We start from the raw sequence: 16683 nt of genomic DNA on the forward strand, positions 1-16683 counted from the left end.
GAACAGAACTCTTACAACTGTAGTTACATTTACATAGAAGCATGTGCAGTGTTTCCTCTTTGCATTTATAAGGTGCAAGAGGCTTTTTAGTGTGTTTGCAAATAAGACATCGAGATTGTATTCTGGAAAACTTAATGAGCCATTGCTTTAATATTTGTCAACAACAGACTGGATAAGATTGATAAGTTTTAAGCACAAGTGTAATAAATTTAAGTAATGCCAGCAGAGAATTTGGAGTTGAGGAGTAATGGTTAGAAAGGTTAAAATAGGAAGCTTCCTTTTTATTGCTAGTTTTCTGAGCTTTTAATTTTAGGTTTCTTGAGCTAACAAAAGCAAGAATGTTGCCTAAGTGTGAACAACAAAATGTGGCATGTTTTGATCAAATTCTTTCCCTGAATATAGGGAAACACCAGTATGATCATTCTTAAAATACTTAGCTTCATTGCTTTTTGTCTTCTGGATGCTTCAGACTGCATGGCTTTTTCTTTTTCTCCATTCCCCCAATTTCATTCTAAGAAATTAATACCTTCTCATTAAGTAATCAGTTTTCTGCATCCCTTTGTGGACTTTCTGACCTGGAAGTTTATCTGGTCAGCTTGGCAGAAATAATGTAATAACCTTCTGTCTGTCTTGTCCCTAAAAGTTTCTCTGAAGGGCTTACATCTCCTGGTGTTGAAAAACTCATTATGCTTTATGAAATATTGTAAACAGTATTTTTGAATACTTTTGAAACTTTTTTGAATCCTATAGAAACCCTGAAAAGCTGACTTTCCGTTCTAAGTGTGTGAGTTCAGTCTGTTATCTGCTCTACAGAGAGCATTAACTCATTTGTAACTTCCATGCTTTAGGCTGAGAAAAGCATTTACAGGGTAGTCAAGTATGAGATAGGTTTTGCAGATAAGTCCAGGCAATTAATACTTCTAGCTTATGGCTACATTCAAGAAAAAAAATAACAGTAACAGGTTGCTGAATTTTGATAGACAAGGAGTCTGGCTAAATTAAGCTTATGTCCTTCAAAATGAATGAGTTACCATATTAATCTAAAACACTGAGTGGTAGCATTGAGTAAAATCCTTTAACATGGTGAACTTTTGCTTACATGCTTTTAAATAATGGTCTAAATTGCTTGATTTCTATGATGCACTTGAAACCCAGATCTGATTCCTTTTCATCTGTTTTTACATGGGGTGACTGATGTGAACTACAAAACATGATTGTTTCTCATTTGCATAAACATATGCATATTACAAATAGTATATCCTTCTGGAGGGAGAGGTGTAGGCTCACCTGGTACCCGCATGCTGCCATATTCAGTGTAGTCTTACCTCTGTGTTTGTCTTTTGCTGCAGATTCCTTGAATTATCTCTTGGATGCTCCTAACTCCCCCTTTCTGTTACACACATACCTTGTGGCCTCCCAAATGGGAACCTAGTCAAGGTTATTTGCTACAGCCACTGTTCTTCTGTCTTTCAGGCTAAGAAAGTTTTGTCACCCTTCTCCATCCTTCCTGTCCAGTAAGGTCTGACTGGCTATCCTGTAGCTCACTGATAGAGTAAGAGTAACACTGTGATACCACAAGTGATTAAAAAGTCAGAACTCAACTGCAGTACAGCTTTACCACCGTGGCATTTGAGTTAGGCGAACAGGACATTTAGGGTAGCACCAATTGTGTAGATTAGTTCTGTGGAATATTTGCATCTTAGCATTTTGTTTGATATCACCAGAATTGAAGAATAAATGTGCATTCATTATTGGGAGTTCACCAACTTGCTGATTTCTTTTCCAAGAGGCAGTTACATTTTCAGACCTTAGAAGAAAGATTTCATTTGGCTTCAGAGATTCTCTAATCAGGAACATAAATAGAAACCTTTGGTTCTGTCTTAGGCTATATCCAATTGGCGAAGTTTTCCACCTTCAAAGATACAGTTTTTACACTGAACTTCGCGCAGCCCCTTGAAAAGATTTAGTTATGCTCAAATCCCTCTCCATTATTCACCTGTTTTCAGTTGGCTTATTCTTGTAATTAAAAAAAAGAAAACATTTTCAAAATTACACTGGACAAATTCAATGGAGCCATACATTGCTTAGGTTCTATACCTTTGTGTATATATATGTTCTCAATGACATTCCTTTTACAGAGGTTTGCTGTGCAAATGATGGCACTGAGAATTTTCTGTACCATTTACTCGGTGTAGTGCCTCATCATCTGTAGCTACCAGGTATACATGTATACCCATTTGGATTAGCAACCTGTTGCTCGAAATCCCCAAGGATACCCTGGATACAGGTGACTACTTTTAGTTGTTCTGTGTCTTACCAAGCAAGTCATCAAGCTACTGGAAATGAAAGAACTGTATGCATGCAGTCTCCTACACAGCTCATCCTCTAGGCACAGCATGAAATTATGCCTGAGCAGGTGCAGTAGGATTAAAGTTCTGATCGTGTAAACAGCAATAAGTGTTGACCTTTGTGTGGTCATTCCTTTCTAGATTTTTCAGTCACCTTTTGTGATCAGTTTCAGCATTAAAACAGGAGAGACCCTGAAGAAAATGAGTTGGCACAGGGATTGCTGCATATGGATTTCAGAAGAAAACTGACCCTGGGAAATTATAGTGATTGAGAAAAACCTTCAAATTTGAAGTAGATTTTGAATGCTGAATCCCACGGAAAAAACAAATAGACTCTAATTCCATTTATGTATTTTATATTGTCAGTAACATTAGTTCTATTGCTTTTTTGGCTTGAATGTTTTTCAATTGCAAGAAAAAATTGAAAATTACACCTAGTCTGTTTAGTGAGCTAGTAAAAATAAATTAATTTTGAAGATGCTGAATGATAGTTGCTTAACATTTTAGAATTAAATTTTGCCACTGGAAGAAAATATTTGCTCAGGCATCACTTGTTTGAATATGATGTTACAAATAACTTAATTTCAGTTCTTGCAGGAAAAAGTAGTGAAAATATTTTCAGTCTACATTAAGATAGCAGTTTGATACTGCCCTCTCTCTCATAGTTGCCAATGCATAAACAAAAATATCTGTATTGTTTTGCGAGTTTCATTGGAAGTTAAAAATTTCTGCCTTTTTCGTAGGAGACTCAAAATTAGTTGCTTAATCCAGGAATATCTAGACAAAGTTTAATAGCTGACTTCTCTTTCCTTAAAGGAAAAGGTGCTTCTCTGCCCCTTAAAGAGCAGTTAACATTGTGGGCAAAAATAGTAAAATTCACTGCTTTATTACAAATGCAAAAGGCTGTTAATGGTATGAGGTTTCATGCTTAGAGGATGAAAGAAGTAGGTCACTTTTAGAGTAGAAATTATTCTATTTATCAACAGATGAGTCCTTTCTATAAAATTGTTGCTTTCTATAAAATTTGTTAGGAAATGTAAGAGCATGACTTCTGTAACAAGACAGTTCTTTTCTTAAATACAGTTAATCTTTTAATCAGTGAGAGACAAAGACTTACTCTGACAGGAATGCAATTTTTAGAGAAAATTATCAAGGTAAAAATGTAGATTTTCCTAAAACCCACTGCATTCTCTTGTTTGAGGTTTTTTTGTATCTCTGTGGTTTTATGATTTAACGTTTGAGAAATGTCTTTTCAGTTAGTTGAGATGTCTGCATACTGCCAATTTTAAAACCTATGTTCATAATCCATGTAATGAAGATGAAATTGTGGGGATTTCCCTCTTTTCTCCATCCTCCATATTTCCTGGTAAATTCCTCTGTATCAGTTTGAATAGTTGGCTTCTACCCAGAACCAGCCTTAGGTATAATGCTGCTCTAGGGAAGGGATTATCTTTAATGTTGTGCTTTTTATATTTAAATAATTGAATTTTCTTGAACTGCATATTACTTTACTTTCAAGCAAAGTAAAATTTTAAATTTTAAAAAAATATTTAATTATAAATAATAGTTGTTCAGGATGACTGTATTGTTTAGCTAATGGTTTATATTTTTGGAACCCTTAATGGGACTTGTATTACTGCTAGGTTTTTTCTTAGCAGTGTGTTATGCTCTGGAATTTTGAAATATAGGTCCACATACCCATGTTGCATAGCTCATGCTGGGGACCATACTGTTTTTTCATCATCATGACTTTAGCTATTAGTGTTGCAGTGGTCATTGAAAATCATTACTACTTGCCCCCCATATTTCAGATGTACTCTTTAACGTTGAAAGAAGTGATGTGTAGGAACCTGTTCGTCACTGTAAAATGATACAGGGTGTGGCAGCCCAGAGCCAAAGAGGTCCAGTTATCTGCTACTGATGCATGATGAGTATAATTCATGATGAATGCTGCAGAAATGTTGTGGTAATGGTTCATTTTTCCCAGAATTCTAACAGGTATCTTGTAGCTTTTACTGAAAATGCTGTTGGAATTTTTCTGCAGCATACTGTGGTAAAACTCACTGCCTGTTCTGAATATGCTGTTATGAAGGTGTTCTTTGATGAGCAGCTCAGTAAATGAAGCTGCAACAGGTAGCTTGGTGTGGATCTGATTATTGCAGCTTTATTGATGGCCTCCTTTCATTCAGGAAAATGAAAAACTAGGAGACAGACAACAGATTTTTGATAGTGGCTTATTCATCTGCAGTAGCTCTAATGTGGATTAATAAGGAAATTGTGTTGGTCTGGACCTGTGCCAACTCGCACAGTTCCTGACTGAGTAAATACATATGGGTAGTGGTAGATATGTGACTCCTATGTGTCAGGGTTGGCACAATCATAGAATAGTTTCAGTTGGAAGGAACCTTTACAGATTATCTAGTGGGCAGGGACAACTAGATCATGCTACTTAAAGCCCCATCCACCTGACCTTCAGTATTCCCAGGGATGGATGGGGAATCCACTACATCTCAGTGCAGTGTGTTCCAGTGGTTCACCACCCTCATTGTAAAAAATTTCATTGTTATAGCTAGTCTAAATTTACCCTATTTAAGTTTCCAGCACTCTTCCTTGTCCTGTTGCAACAGGCCCTGCTAAAAAGTCGTCCTCCAGTTCTCATGTAGCCCTCCTTTAGGTACTGAAAGGCTGCTATAAACTCTTCCCAGAGCTTCTCTTCTCCAAGCTGAACAGCTCCAACTCTTTCAGCCTGTCCTTATGGGAAGGGTGCTCCATTCCTCTAACCATGTTGGTGTCCCTCCTCTGCCCATGCTCCATCAGTTCCATGTCCTTCCTGTGCTGGGACCCCAGAGCTGGATGCAGCCCTGCAGGTGGGTCTCACAGAGCAGAGGGGCAGAATCCCCTCCCTGGCCCTGCTGCCCACGCTGCTTTGGATGCAGCCCAGGACATGTTTGGCTCTCTGGGCTGGGAGTGCTCATTGCTGGGTCATGTCCAGCCTCTCATTCCCTAGCACCCCCAAGTCCTTCTCCCCAGGGCTGCTCTGCATCCCCATCTGTTCATCCTGCAGCCTAGACTGGTGCTAGAAGTTGCCCTGGCCGTGGTGCAGCACCTTCAACTTGTGTGCATTTGTAGTAATGGGCAATACAAGATCAGCTTTCCATGGAACATTTTAAGATTGTTCCACATTCCTCATGTTACAAGGACATGAAAAACAAGGTTTTGTTTTGAAAGTGAGTTTTTCTTGTTGGGTACACAGGTGCTCCAAGTTGTCAAGCATGTATTGTTAGATAAATGTTGTCTCCAAAATGTCAGTTTTTTCTTTTTTGTAAGGAAACTTCAGAATCAATTGTTAGTAGGTTTAGTACAAGCTGTTATAATTCACTAGGTATTGCAATTTCATAATTTTCCCCAAATTGCTGGAAGAGGAATATTGGAGGAGGGCTCCTGATTATATTATGGTGATCGGTAGTGCACAGTTGTTCCCTGATCCATTCCTTTTTTCAGAAGTGCATGGAACTACTTTAATTAAATGCATGGCAGTTTATCTTTCCATAGCATTCAGTTGTCTTGAGTAGCAGATTGGAATGTCCTTAGAAATACCCTGAGAGAAACTTTGTACAAAGGGCAGGTATTGTTAGGAAAAGGGAGAATGGCTTCAAACTGAAAGAGAGTTAGATATTAGGAAGAAATTTTTTACTGTGGGGGTGGGAAGGCACTGGAACAAGTTGCCCAGATAAGTTGTGGATGCCCCATTCCTTGGAGTCTGGATGGCAGTTTGAGCAACCTGATGTGTTCCTGCCCACATCAGGGGGATTGGAACAAGATGATCTTTAATGTCCCTCCCAGCCCAAACCATTCTATGCTTCTAAGATGCCAACAGCTCAGATATTATGGATACTGGTCACTTCAGGTTGAGTATTCCTACCCTACAGTGTGAATATCAGTGGATCTCCTCTATGCACTGGTTTTGGGAAAAAAGTAGGTTTTCCTTTGCCCTGGCAAAGTAGTTTTTCATTTAAAGCAACTGGTAGACAAAGGTTTTAAATGCAAGCTCAACAACTGAATGATAGTGAAGTGAGTTTTTGGTGAACTAGAGGCAAGGAATCAGTACCAGCACAGCAGTCAGATTATGTGAGAGGGATCAGCAGCCCCCCTCGAGGAAGTTGTGGGCTGCAGCAGAGTCATCCTTCAGCCTTCTGTTCTCTAAGCTGAACAAGTCAAGTGATTTCAGCTGCCTTTCACTCCACTGACTGCCCCCCTCTGTACACGCTCCAGTAGTCTGATGATGTCCTTCTTGTGCTGAGGTGCCACAGCTGCATGAAGGACTCAAGGTGAGGCCACACCAGTGCAGAGTAGAGTGGGACAATCACCTCCCTTGACATGTTTCACCGTACCGCCTATTCTGCTGTTCCTTTGTTATTTGTACCTGGTATTAAACTGTGAAACCAACTGTTCTCCTTGGCCATTTTTCTGGTGCTTATCCAGTGCCAAGTATCCTAAAGCATACTTTTAAAAAACACTTAAAATATTTGTGAACAAGCTCAACTAATGCCCTACTTTTACACACTGTATTACTGTCACCATTTGCCCCAAGAAAGGCAAGCTTTGAGATTAGCTGTCTGCTCTGTTAAATAAAGTCAAGCAAAATCTTTGAGGCAACAGCAGCACTGTAACTAGAACTTCATTTTTTGCATATTGGTGAATTCAGAGTGTGGTTATATGGCTGTTTAAACTGACTTAATGACTGCTATTGTCTCACCTTGCTTCATTGACACCAGTCAATGTCTTATTCCACCAGTCTGGCTGATCCACTTAGCTGTTGACTTTAGAAGAGACCAAGAAGAATTAGTCATGTTCCTGGTTTTTGTCACTGAAGTGATTCATTGTGGGTCCAGACAAGTACCAGTTGCCTGTGTCCTTTGCTGCCTGTCCTTTGCTGCTGCATGGGCTACAGTCCCCCTTCTTTTGAGCTGTATCTCTAGGCAGCTGTAAGACAACAGGGTAATTGCAATGCAGGAAGGAGGAAAAAGGTTTAAAAAGTGCATATAAGCTGTGCTGGAGAGTCATTACTGTGCTATCAGTGAGCTTGCTTGCTTGCTGCAGTAGTGTCTTGCTGTGGTACGCTCATTCCCACCTTTTCCATCTTTGGCGTAGCCTTGGTTTAATAGGGGCACATACATAGATATTCCCACAGTCAAGCAGTGTGTGTTGCCAGTATGGTAGAAGCAATGTGGAAATGGGGACTTACTCTGAAAGCTGGTGGAAGTACATGTGCCAGCCTGTGATTCTGTGTTTGACTAATGCCTGGACAAAGGGCAGCTACCCACTGCAGAAATTGCTGTAATTCTGTCAGCTGAGGTCTTCCAGTAAGCTTAAACTGGATATATAGTTGTCACTTCCCTAAATTTAGCCAAAATAGAAATGCATATTAATACAAAAAGGTGTTGGTAATATAGGGGCTTTCCACACAGATGATATTGACAGAGAAAACAAACATATTGGATGTTATTTACCACTAATATTAATGTCTTTCTTTGAGAGGTCAAAGGAATTTCTTTTAAATTTTTTTAGTGTTATAATGGACTTAAGGAGGAGCATATACTTCTGTCAGAAATCCGTTTTGAAGAGAAGTGTGGATATTTTATCATAGGGGCCAAAGAGTTAACTTTACATGACTTTTTGGTCTCTTGTCATCTTTTTGTCAGCTTTAAAGATGGTATAGTCTGTCTTAACTGTTAATCACATTAAAATTTTGAATTTACAGTTACTATTTTTTATAGGGATTCAGTACACTGCGGGATTCAATATACTGAAATTTTTAGGGCTCGTGGTTTGGTATGTCCAGATTTTATTTTCTAAAACCACTACAGGATTTATTTTCTCTTGTGTGTAACTAGATTTGCCAAATCAGACCTCACATGGTATTAATACTGTTCATTTCATCCCTCTAAATCTTTCTGTATACTGTCATCCTGTTTTGAAATAGTCTGTAATATGGAGACTGTTAATGGTCCAAATACTTGCCAGAAACTGAGATATCTTAGAAGTCCATACACTTTGAAAAAAAAAAGTCAGCTTTCTAAGAATGCTTGTGTACAATCATGAATGTATGAATATTTCTAAACTGAAATGTTTATGAATTTTAAAAAGAAAATTTATGCAGTGGTTAAACCTCACTGAGTTTGTTTCAATGGATCCAACTTCTATGCTTTGGGGAGAAAATGGCAGCTTCCAATACAAGGAGAAAGAATTTCTGGCAGAGTTTTTGTTTCTGTGGTTTTAATTTCAGGGTAGGGCAAACCCTTATTCTCCTGACTGAATTTTTCTTCCACATGGATATGCATCTTTTTATCATATGAATGTATGAACAAAACTATTTTGGGCAAAAAAATATCTGCCTAAACTCTGTAATTAATAAGTAACTTGGCTTTTTTGGAATGGCTTTGATTTTATGCAAATGATATATTCTATTAAATTTTTGGCTTTAAAAAATACGGCAGAGTTTGACTTAAAAAACAGTACTATTTAACACCCATTTGACATCCTCTGTGAGAGAAAGTAATGCTAAATCATGCATTTTCTCTACATGTTGCCCAGGTTTATGGTACGCACATGTGACTGTAGATTTTCCTACTGGCTGATTATTCTTTGTTAGCTTGTGCAATCTCTTGTATTCAGTTGAGTTTAATGCAACCGAAGACATTGGCACATTGAGATAAAAATATATTTCTCCTGGTAAAAGGATCACTTACTGTGATTCACAATAGCAAATTACAATCAAAAGTGCCATGTTTTCAAAAAGAATGTCGTTGCTTTTGGTCAGATGATTTTTCAGAGCTTTGGCTTTTGGCAAACTCTGGTTTAGAACAGCTTAATTGCCTTCTTCCTCTGCCTTTGGCATCTAGCTACAGTGTTGAAAACAGGCTGATAAAAAAAAAATTATTACCTTGACACATCTCTTAATATTCCCCAAGCTACCTTGTCTCTTTAGAGCAAAGTGGTCTGCAACAGGATTCATTTTGAGTGGTGTTTAAATAATTTTTAACTTTTTTTTAATTGAAAGCCTGTCTTCAGAACCTGTAGGCAATAAAAGATCATCCTGACTTGGAGAGGTAACATTGGAATATGCATATCTGTGTCCTTGATTTCCCAGTATTTTTAATGTAATATGTATGAGGCATGTGATGGGTCAGCTCATTCCTGTCCCTTGAGTCAGAGGATGTTTTGGTCATCTGAAGAGGCAAGGATAACCACGTAGGAAATCCACAAAACTGGTGTCACTTTGTGCATGGGAACCTTTGGGAAGAGAGACATGTTTCCTTGCAGGTATAGAGCTCTGCATCTTCTTTCTAGCTTTGCAGGGCTTGTCAGAGAAGTAAGCTGTCTCTAGCATTTGGAGCCTTGAAACAATAAATAAATGAATGGCTGTGGTAGGAATCATAAAATCCAGACACAGCAGCACTGTAGCAGAAGAGAGGATCTTAACTGAGTTTCCCAGAGATGGACAGAATAATCTTTACGTGTCAGGTGACTGCTCAGTAATAGCTGATTTACTTGTGCTTTCTGGAAATGATCTGCTTGTACTTAAGTCTTCAAAATCAAGAAAGGGAGCTAGACCCTCCTAACAGCAAACTGTCTGCTTGCTTACCAGCCACACAGTTTTCGGTACTCTAGAAAACACAGAAGACTGAAGTTAGAAGCTGAAATTAAAGACATACTGCCTTTATTTTAAAACCTCAATCTGTTTTTACAGTGTATCTTTGTGGTGGATTAACCTTGGCTAAGATGCTTGGTCACTCACTCTGCCTCCTCTGCCTCTCAGGGAAGGGAGAGAAGATAGGTTGGGAAGGCTCATGGGTCAGGATGCAGGCAGGGAGATTGCTTATCATGCTTATCAGTTAATATTGTGGGGAAAAACAGACTTTTTTTGGGGAAAATGAATTATTGATTATCAGTGTGATTACATTAAACTACCCCCTCTTGGGAAGAAACATGGATTTTGTTTGTTGGACTTTTATTCTCCTACCAGTGTGATTTGCTAGGCAGGTGAAACTCTGCTCTTGTTGGTAATGTTTTACTGACATGCTTTCCCTCTTACAACAGATGATGGTAATGTCAGATGGCACATCGTTTTCTTCAGGGCAGAGCCTTCATCTCCCCAGCCTTCCCAGTAACTCTCTGTCTTTTTCTGAAGTGAAGAAGAAATCATCTCATGGGCCAAAGGTGAGACTTATTTCGCTAGAAGATAGTTGAGCCAAAAGTACTTTTCCTGGTAATTAAATTAATTTTTAAAAAAATCTATGTGTTTTTTGCAATGTTTTAATTGCTAGGCCAGTGATAGCAGATCTTGACATTTCTTTGCTCAGAATGGTGGTGAGAACAGATGCTGGTGATGTTTCTCTTGTTTCATTATTTGTACAGTTGTTTTCCTCCTGTTCCAGGAGTTGCAGTGGTATCTTGTAGTGTTAGAAGATTACAGTGATGGAAGTGTGATCTGTGGAAATGTAAAGAATGTGAGATAATACTGTAATAATAATTTCATTTATTAAGGATTTTTCAGGATACTTATGTAGACTTGAAGTTGTGTTCTTTAGGATTTTTTGTGTTGTTTAAATTTAAGAGGTTAATTATTTCCTAGATGTTTCAAAGAAAGCAATGTGTCATTGGTCTCTAGGACATCAAATTTTGAATCCCCAACTTAAAATGTAAAAAGACACCGTCCAAGGAACCTCTTGAGTAATACAAATGAACCTTTCTGAAACAGCAGATAACTTCTTGACAAAATGAACTAATGGTATGGGAAGATAAAGGAACATGTTGTTGTTTATTCACGTAAGAAATGCAATGCAAGCCTTTTCTCCGTTCTGTTAAATTGTTTGGCTTTTCATTCTCTTTTGTAGTATCTTGTAGATTTGAAGTATGTCACTTAATCTTGCAGTGCATGTACTTAATGGGGCACTACACATTTTTATTAATGACTTTCATGTTCACTCTCTGTGCTGAATCTTGTACCTTGCCAGAATTGTCAGGTAATGAATTAAGGGCATGCCTAAGAAAAGCTGGTAGGGATACATAATAAGCAAGAGCAGGCAAAAAATGTTCTTTGACATGTCTCTGATGTGCATTGTACATCAGTGCCTCACCATCTCTAATGCAGGTGGTCTTGCAACATTTAAAAAATATATGGAATTTTGGCTATTTTCCTAATGAGATGCTGAGGTATAATCTGAGGATTAAACTGAAGCTGCTTATTTTGGGATGCTGAAATGAGTGCTTAATGCCTCAAAGGAAGGAAGCTGGGTACACCTCATGCTGAAGCAAGGTGCTGCTGGTTGATACTAGGATGTATCTCCATCTGACTGGATACCAAACATGGGTTACTCTGACACTCGACCATCTCTAACAGGAGCTCTTGAGATGTTGGTTTGTAGGTCTCTAGAATTCATTTTCCAATCACTTCTAAAGAGTCGGCTATAATGTTGATTCACTCATGCCTTGCTTTCCATGCCAAAGTAGGTGTGCTGAGGCTTGGGTTAATAAGCAACCCAAACATCTCTGGAAGAACTTCAGAGAGGTACTGACATGATACTGAGTCCTGTACTAAATCTCTGCCTAGTAACCGTACACTATGGTAAGTCATGAATCTCAGTTTTTTGGAAGCCAGTGTAAACCTGGGAAGTAATTTTCCAAACTGTATTTAGACAGTGAACTTCCATCTGATGTGGAAAATCGGCAAGTGTGGAATGTGATGGAGTGAAGGAGTGTGAAGTGTGTATTTGCTGCGCTCATCCATATAACCTATTGCTTGAAATCTTTCATTTTTTGCTGAAGCAACTCAAACATCTGCAGAGAGTTTGGCACATACTGTGCAGCTATGTGAGTCTAACCTGAGGAGGTTAGACATGCATCACATTTCAAGATTCCATCCCTAGAATTTTTAATAGTAGGAAGAGGTGTTTTATCAGTACACTGTTTTTTGTCAGTCCATGTGGATACTTCATTTTTCCTCTCCCCCCAGCAGTCATTGCTTCGCCGTGTCCAACTTGGAACACACACTTACGAGCAGTTGTCCTTTTATCTCATAAATATCTGCCTTGCTGAGGATTATAAGCTATTATTGAGAAATGGAAACACAAGATAACCTTTGGTTTTAGTCTAACATTAAAGTCTGGGTTTTTTGTTACAAGTTCTTGGACCTGAAAAGCCTTGAATTTTGGTCTTTAGTGTTTTTGTTCTGGTTGGAATGTAGGAAAGTTCCAGCCAGTGTACAAATAGATTTTTGGTTTTGTCATTTGGAGTAACCCCAGTGATGGAACAACTTCAGTGTCCAAATTTCATTTAAATATGCTTCTACAATAAGAGCTGCAGGAAAGTCTTGATAGTTCTTGGGCACAACTTGCTTGTCCCAGATGCAAAAGTGTACTCCAGATGTCTGTTCTGGGTGACTTTGAGATTTTTCTGCTACAGCAATAGCCCTTTGATGTGATCTGTCTACTTTTGGTTTGTTTTGTCTGTGAATACCACAGTTAACTTTGAGGTCAGTTTTAAACTTTGAGTGTGGAAAAACCAGAACCTTATGCTTATCTGTTTGCCACTGCTAAGTACCATATAAACTGTGTGGTTAGATAAGAATGCAAGTAACAATAATAAAACCAGTGCAACAAAATGTTATTCTTGGTTTAGCATTTACTTATGAAAAATACAATACAGTATGAAGTAAGAAACAATTGTCAGTTTGCTTTCTGTCACATTCTCTTCTGAAATATGTATTAAATAGAGATGTTTATATCTCTGAAGTGATTTTTTTTTCATTTAATTTAATGGAGATAGTATTAGTGAGCACCAGTATTTTAGTTCCAAAACAAAGCCTTGATCTTGGAAGTACAGATGTCAGGCAGAAGTGTATGAAACCTTTTATTTCATACATTTCTTCATAATGTAAGAATAGCTGCAGGCTGGCTACAGATATTTTTATACAGATATTAAATCAGTGCTATTGCTATGCCTGTTTATATTATATAAATATTACATGCGCAGAATAGAGAAGCAGCTTGGTTAGGTTTTTCAGGTGGATGATTATGTGTTTTGCAGAGACCTGTAGCATCAGCTACAGGTTTATTTTATAAGCAAACAAAACAAAAGTTTTTATTCGTGTGTGTGTGATCAGAAAAAAACCATAAAGTGTTTGATGCTCCCCCAGTTAGCCTTCACTGTTAAACCTGTGAGCTTTGTACTTCTCCATCTGCTTCTGATACTTCTGATGTCATGGATCATAACAGTTTGGTAGGCTGGGATTTTGTGGGAAGCAGGTAGATGCATCTTCTATTGCAGAGTGATTTTGGAGGCTCTCAAAATGTTGTGCTTTTCTTTCTTTCTTTCTTTTTTTTTTTTTTGTCCCCTGCCTCCAAATCAGCTAGTATTTCTATTCAGATATAAAAAAGTCTATATTCAACAGAAATCTGAATTTGCTTGATGAAGGAATTACTTTTAGATATCTTTCTCCTCTTTTCCTCTTTAGAGCAACAGGCATATTTGAGTCTAAATCTAGTCCACTGGCTTATTATCAACGCATTATTTCAATAGGCATAACATTTTAAAATTAGAAATTAAAATAATGCACGTTTTTATGATCAATAGTACAAAATTTGTAGTCTAAACTCAGAGTACAGTAGACAAGGCTATGCCAATGTGCTCAATTTATTGACTTCATAAAATATAATGAACTGCCCCTGCCCCTCTGCTTCCCCCACCTTTCCCCAATGTTCTATTTCTTAGTTAGGTTATTAACATCTGTCAGCAGTTAAGGTTTGCAATGGTTTCCAGAAATAACTGCTTATTCAATCTCACATTAAAACAAATTGGGAATTCCATTTTGTGATGTGAAGTCAGAACCCAGGTCTGTAACATACACAATTCAGCATCATTTTTTGCCCTGTAGTTACAGAAGTGTTTTAATCTGCAAATTTGTTACCTGTTGAGCAGCTATCACAGTCCATTTGTGTCTCTCAAATTTACAGGACAATGTACTCTGTGATTTAAACCTAATTTCATGAGCTTGTTAAGAAACACAAAAACACAACAAACAGTTGGATCCCATTGCCCAGATTAGTCTATAAAGTGAATTTACCTCCCAAATCACAAAGTTTCTTAGTTTATTATCTGTAACTCTTAATCCATGCACTTGGGATCCATAAAACATTAAGTTACCTAGCTAAGTGTGAGGGTGCCGATCCTTCCTCCTTTGTCACAGTGTGGCATACCCTGTTTCACAGTGGGAAGTGTGAAAGCCTGAGCAGTCCAGTTGGTAGAGAATCAACTTCAAAAGTTTGCCTTTTTTTGATGAGGTGATGTCTTCTGCCTTCCAGATTGGAGGTATGGTTTATGTAGTTCCTGTAAGTTAGAAGATGGTGATGAAAGAGATTTCCAGGTGATCATGGCAGCATAATGGCTCGTTAGCTTTTCTGGTCACCTGTTCTGCCTACAATATGTTCTCTGTGCTCCCAGAATGCGTCTTGGGCCTTAACATGAGCTGTGTTGGCCGATATATGTACAGGAGTTGAGTACCACAGTTAGAGTAGCGCAGGTTTTATTTGGTGATAAAATCTTAGATTTTATTGTGCTTTCTAAAATACATATTTTGAAGGATATGTTAGCCCCTTTCATAGAGCAGTACTATATATCTTGATGTGCTGGATATACATGGTATTACTTGGCTGAAGATGACATCTGGTATTTTGACATGCCAATGTACCTGTATTGTTCTTTTGCACACTGTTATGCAACATATCAAAGGCTAACATTGACTTAAGTTGCTTCAATATTTGATGAATACACAAATGTCAGTTATGATGTGCAGATATATTATCTGCCAAAACCCCACAATCGCAGTTTTTCTCACGAAAAGAGTGTTGAGAAAAGAGTGGTTTATTTTACTAAATTTGTTCTTACTTCTTGCAACACTTACTAAGGTGGAAAGAAACATTTAAACACACTGTCAGATTCTAATAAATAAGAAAATGGTTTGAAAGTACATTCTAATTTTTATTAAGATCTATGCTGATACATAGTACATGTTGGTACATTATATGACTATTCAGCAACTTTTCATCCCCATCAGCGTTCCATGCTCATCCTCAGGTTTGATATAACTTACTGGTGGATATAATTTGACTTTTTTCTGTCTTACAGATTTAATGATCTTATAGCTGTCTCCTCTATGTCATTGTTGGCTTCTTTTTGGGTCATTGCAGAAATTAGGGAAATAAGAAAAGATAGTATTTTTACTTAGAAAATGAATGTAGATATAAAAGCAATGGATTGGCTGCCTTTAAGAAAAGGTAATTCTAAGAGAGCATGTGAGAGGGGTCTAGTCTCATTAGTATGTCAGCTATAAATAAGTCTCATAAGTATGTCCCCTATTTGTACTATGATTTCTATGAAAATATCGACTTCCGTGTTGTAGGAAGATGAAAAAAGTCTTAAAATTTTAAGACTTAAAATTGAAAAGAAGACAGATTGCAACTGTCTTTTGGTTTTAATACTGCTGTGCCCCAGCACCATTTCCACAGGTCTCATCTGTTGGAAAACCTCTGAAATGAGACTCTGCTTCTGAAATGTAAAATATATGTGCTATATATAAAATAAAGTGCTATAAGGAGACCAGTAAGAGAGATAATTTCTCTATCTAGTTTAGTAATGACACATATTTTATTCCTCCCCAGGGCAACACCTCTCTGGAATGATAGAACATGATGTGACACTAGAAGCATTAATAATTAGTTCGTAATTCAACTTTTGGTGCTGGTCTTGCATCAAAGGAAATAGTAAAAATGTTTTGGTTTTTTTTTTTCCATCTTAATGAAGAATGCCAGGATAAGTCCTATGACTCAAGTAAAACATATCAAGGAGTCCTAAGTACTTTTTTATTTTTGTTTTTTAATTGCTGCTCTGGGAATCCAGGAAGTGCCTTATGTTTAGATATTCAGATGTGTCGTGGGTTTACAGGAAGCAGGTTTTCTGGGAATGGAGTGGCCAGAGGCCAATAGGTGTTCAGATTTTAAATTGACACCAGGCTTGGCCACTGAGGGTGGATGCGCCTCTGAGAACACAGGGGTTAGAAGCAGAGCACTCCCTTGGGCTCTCTCTTTGATTTCCGGCCAGCAAAGAGGCAAGGCCTCCCCTGCCCGGCTTCGAGCTGGGTGGGGGAGAGGAAACCTGCAGCCTGGCAGAGGTAGGCCTGACCCCTCAGGATGGAAGGGTGGTGGGGGCACCAGGAGGTGTTGGGCAGCCCCCGCCCAGGAGAGACAGAGGGAGAGAGGCCCCGAGAAGATTTGGGCAG

The 16683-nt window shown here is 38.2% G+C and overlaps 1 protein-coding gene across 1 annotated transcript in view; it reads left to right on the plus strand.

The window, feature by feature from the left end:
- MLLT3 (MLLT3 super elongation complex subunit) overlaps window positions 1-16683 on the plus strand; it is a 119489-nt gene that overhangs the window by 68804 nt on the left and 34002 nt on the right. Inside the window, exon 5 of the mRNA XM_005420884.2 lies at window positions 10449-10568. Coding sequence (XP_005420941.1) covers window positions 10449-10568 — 120 coding nt within the window. The remainder of the gene's footprint in view (window positions 1-10448; window positions 10569-16683) is intronic.

This window comes from Geospiza fortis, unplaced genomic scaffold (assembly GCF_000277835.1).
Source record: "Geospiza fortis unplaced genomic scaffold, GeoFor_1.0 scaffold12, whole genome shotgun sequence".
NCBI lineage: Eukaryota > Metazoa > Chordata > Aves > Passeriformes > Thraupidae > Geospiza > Geospiza fortis.